Source organism: Gavialis gangeticus, unplaced genomic scaffold (genome assembly GCF_001723915.1).
Source record: "Gavialis gangeticus isolate Ggan-Ray unplaced genomic scaffold, GavGan_comp1, whole genome shotgun sequence".
Lineage (NCBI taxonomy): Eukaryota > Metazoa > Chordata > Crocodylia > Gavialidae > Gavialis > Gavialis gangeticus.
In genome coordinates, this window is record NW_017729031.1 from 111,442,428 (window position 1) to 111,447,290 (window position 4,863).

Here is a 4,863-nt window from a genome sequence, read left to right on the forward strand (position 1 = left end):
TGAGGCCTGAAAGCCAATGGGAGTTCAGAGTCCAGCTCTCTCGGGCACCCTTGAAAATCTGCGAGCAAGAGGCAGCCTCCCTACAGTGGTCCTGGTCATAAGGGCACTTCTTTGGGAACCAGGGACATCCAGCATCTTGCAGGATTTAGTCTTGAGATTGTTTTCCAGGATGATTCTCAAGAATCCTGTGTACTACAAGTCCCTAGTTCTGGGATAAGACATTTAATGACACCTCCAAGTCTTTCTTTCATCTCCACTCTGCTTTACTTGGGCAAAGCTCCCCACTGACTAATATCTACTTCTTCTCCACCTGTCCTAGGGGATAAGGTTGGCATTCAGCACCTGGACTCCATCCTGAGCAATATGGGGGTCCACCTAACAAATGAGGAGCTGAAGGAGGCCCTAAATCACATGACAGTTGATGGTGGGTATTTCCAGTCTTCACTTTGCTTGTAAGGTGGGGAAGAGGGCCTGAAATTGGTGAGGAGCACTGAGAGTCTGTCTGAGTGCTTGTGCTTTGTGCTAGTTGGATAGCAATGTTGTGATATGTGCACAGTAGATACAAGAGACAATCACTCCATTTAAAATCACATTCTAAAACCAGATGGGGCTTCCTCTTAACCAAGTTCAAATCTGGAATGACCCAGACCTAACAGAACTGGTGAATAGGCTAGTTATCATTTACACCAACTTCATTTTACTCCATCAGGTCAGAATAAAGGGGCCTTAAAGTGGGAGGAGTTATGGTCACACCCACAGCCAAAGAATGTAAATGGACCAAAGTGTCAATGAAAATCCAGTCTAGGGGGTCACTTTGCATTCCCACCAGTGTAAATGGGAGCAGGACCTTGCCCCTTAAGCTTCATGTTCTTCATTTCCCTTCCAAACCTCATGTTTCCTTTCAAGGATGTCATCAGGCTTTTGTTAAGAAAGAGGACATTTCTAAGCAAGGGTCTTTGCGGGGCATTAACTGTTGCACAGTTTAGCACTGACGTCAAATCCCCTCTGCCTGTTTGCCTTTTACTATCTGCTTGTCACTTCCTTTGACCCTGAGATGTTCCCTGCCTTGCAGCAGATGGGAATGTGAATTTGCATGAATTTATGGAGGTAGTGGAGACTGTCCAGAAATTACCCTCTGCTGAAGGTGAGTGAGATCCTAATAATACAGATGGCTGTTAGATGGAAGTTCAGTGAACAAAGGCAGAGTTCTGGGGAGAAAACTATGCACTGATCATGTAACTAAAGATCATCTAATAGTGTATCCTGACAAGAGGTTTAATCGGAGTAATAGGAGAGACTTTTATCCAGGGATCTTGTAATTTAGTGCCTGAGTTGGTGATCTTAGTCCCTGATTCTGCAAACACACAGATGCTCCACTTCCCTCTCAAGTTGCCACCTCACAGTTAGTGGGATGAGGCGTATATGTGCCTGGATATAGAATACATTTTCTAGTTTAGTGTCCAAACTGAAAAATCATGGGGGGAAAATGAAGGTGATTGAAAATGAAATAGAAATCACTGTGTCAGGTCATGAAAATGGCAAAAGCAAAAAAAAATAATATATATTTTTATTCATTTCATTCAACCTGAAATCAAGTGTTATGGAATCTTTGGATTAAATAACCCTTCTACAGACCATTTTTCCCCTCTTTTTTAAACTTTTAGATTAAATGCTTAAATGAAAAATACCACTTGGAAATGAAATGTCAGAAAGGTTTATTTCAAGAATGTTAAAATGAAATATTTTAGAATTGTAAAAATTTCCACCCAGTTTTTGCCAAAACTGTTCATCAAATCTGACTCAGATTCATGTTATTTTTGCTCCCTATGAACCCCATGTTATATTTTTTTTTGAAAACAGTTCACCAAGAACATTTACCATACTTGTCTAAGTAAACTGAAGCACATACGAGGGGCAACCAAAAAGTTCTAAGACTTAGCCTTTATTTTAAAGAATAGTGTACAAACAGCATTTTTATGAGCTGTCCCCTTCAAAGTAATCTCCCCCAGATGATATGCACTTGTCCCAATGTTCCTGTCACTTTCGGAAGCAATGCTGGAAGTTTTCAACTGTGAGTTTTTTGAGTTCCGCTTTCACATTTTTATGGACGGTTGGAATGTCATCAAATCTCCTTCCTTTCAGCTTCATTTTGATTTTTGGGAACAGAAAAAAATCACATGGGGCAAGGTCAGGTGAATACAGAGGGTGTGGTATCACAGGAATGTTTTTTTCAGCCAAAAATTCTTGAATGGAGACAACAGTATGTGAAGGAGCGTTGTCATGGTGCAGAAATCATTGACCATTTTCACACAGCTTGCGGTGGTTTCTTCTAACTTTATCCCTCAAGCGAATCAAAACCTCTTTATAAAAGGCCTAATTGATTGTTTGACCACTCGGTACAAATTCCTGATGAACAATACCCCGAACATCAAGTCTTAGAACTTTTTGATCAAACCTCGTATTTTAATGTTCATGTTTCTGAAGCCATCATAATGTCCTCTTAGCCCAAGTTTTTGTGTTGAATAATAATATTTTTGATGCATCAATAACTCCCAAGAACCCAAACCTAAGAGAAATTGAGCTAAGGTAACTTTTTGTCAAGGCCTTTTTGAGAGTAATGCAAAGAATTCAGTTATCTATGATGAAAAACTGGTTACATGGGCAGGACCCTTAATAAACTGGATTTGCTTTTCACTAGTCATGTTAGGAGGTAATAGATGCACAAGCTACATAACATATATTACATTCCCTGGCTGCTTCAAAACAGCAGGGTAATGCAATACCAACAGAGTTATCCAAAGAGAAAAGTGGGCTGTGTCTAAGGCAAGCACTAAGTTTTTCAGTCCTAATAAATAAACCTGAAACTAGTTGGATTCATCCGCAGTGCCTCATGGTATTCAAGTGTTTGGTATTACTTAGCAGGTAGTGTATGAAGGGCAGGATAGTCTTCTAGCTAAGAGAGGTACATAACCACTTTAGTCTGACATCAGGCATAAGTCAGGGTAGATATGCACTTATAGGCTAATTAAATAAAATACATAGAGTGCGTAAGCTTTTGTGAACTCAAGCTTACTTCATCAGATGCCAGTGAAGTGAGCTTGAGTTCACAAAATCTTACTCTCTATATATTTTATTTAATTAGTCTATAAGTGCATATCTACCCTGACTTCTGCCTTCTAGCTAAGAACAGGACCAAAATCTCAGGCAGCTTGTTCTGCCCACACATTTTCTGCAAACTCTTGGACAAATAACCTAGCAAGGTGTGGTCATCAGCTGTTCATCTAAATCTCTGTCTGCCTCAGTTTCCCCTTCTATAAAAGTATGATAATACTTATCCTCATCTGTTCAGTCTTTAAAGTCCTTTTACATCCTCAACAGAAGGGGCAAAAGAAAGGCAGAGGAGAAGGATTGTCATTAGTGGCCTTGTATGTTCGAATCTCACTCTCACCCTGGCTGCACATAAGAGAATAGCACATAGCTGAGTTGCTGTGAACAATACTTATACATACAGGAAAGGAACCAATATGGGATGCAATATGTTCCCTTCTTTTTACAGAGGACAGAACTGACGTCAGTAACCTGAACAACATTGGTATCTACTTAACTAGTGAAGAGATGCCGGAAGCCCTGAAACATACCACAGATAGAAGTGAGCATTTCCATTGCCCTTGTTTCCTAATTTGGGATATATATGCTTTTTTCCAGAGCTTGTGGAGGTAGACTAGCCACAAGTAAGGGAACTCAGCCCCTGTGTAAGTGGACAGTCAGGAATTCCCTTCCCTTCTCCTTGGAGCCCCTTTCTTCTCTTTGTTATATTGAAACTCATTCAGCACCCCCTGAAGTCAGTAAGAAGATTCCCATTGTCTTCTTTGAATGCTGAAGGATCTTAACTAAGATATGTGACTGGTTTCATCTGTTCCATCCTGTCCCTTCCCCTGCACTTGTATCACAGAATGAAAACTCTGTGCATTGTTATTGAAATTGCTTTCCTGCTCCTAAGCCCACTGGTCCTTACCTCTCATTGTCTTGAGGCTCTGACTCCAAAACCCCAAACAACTCTGTCAGTCCTCATGGAACATTTTGAGTTTTATTCTGTTTGAGAAGACCTGTCTGCCTCCCTTCCTCACCCCTGCTTCACAAAAGACAGTGTCCCTGGTGACAGCTCCAGAGCCAACATGGTACTAGAGAGGGGGGTGATGAAGAAGGCTGCTCCATCTAACAGTTGCCAGAGTACCGCAAAAGCTGCCTTTCTTATTTTATACCAAGAAGCCATTTCCATGTATACTCAAAGGGGCAGCTGAAAATATCCAGAGCACAGAAGCTACCTGGAAACACCAGTCAGCATCCGGGAATCTACCTCTATAACCTGGGGTCTCTGTGGTGGGGTGCTCAACAGCCATGCAAACAAAGATCTGTAGGAGGCCATGAAACATACAGCTGGATGCTTGATATTTTCAGTCTTCTCTCAGTTTGGAAAGTGTGGGGGGAATTGAAACAAGCGGAATTTAGCAGGGTGCATTAAAATTCCTGCTTATGCTTGTGCTTCTTAAATGACAGTGATGCAGTGCCTGCCCAATAAATACAAGAGATAATACATCCATTAAAAATTACCTCCCAAGCCCAGATTCTGCTTCCACTTATGATGGTAGAGATTTGGAGTGACATCAGTGAAACCAGTGGATGAAACAACTGATTCTTATTAAATCAAAGTCGATTTTTAACCACTCTGTTATTATAAAGGGACCTTTAAATGGGCTGAAATTATATTTCTATATTACATAACAGCAATGGAAAGTGACCTTAATGCAAATCATAATCTGGTCATGTAAAGTCAATCCGGACTCATACACACATAAAGGGAGA

General features: G+C 40.8%; 1 protein-coding gene across 1 annotated transcript in view; it reads left to right on the top strand.

The window, feature by feature from the left end:
- The first annotated feature begins 1,101 nt into the window (after positions 1 to 1,101).
- The window catches only part of EFCAB3 (EF-hand calcium binding domain 3), a 65,188-nt gene continuing 61,426 nt past the window's right edge, over positions 1,102 to 4,863 (top strand). Inside the window, exons 1-2 of the mRNA XM_019522919.1 lie at positions 1,102 to 1,144; positions 3,557 to 3,649. Coding sequence (XP_019378464.1) covers positions 1,102 to 1,144; positions 3,557 to 3,649 — 136 coding nt within the window. The remainder of the gene's footprint in view (positions 1,145 to 3,556; positions 3,650 to 4,863) is intronic.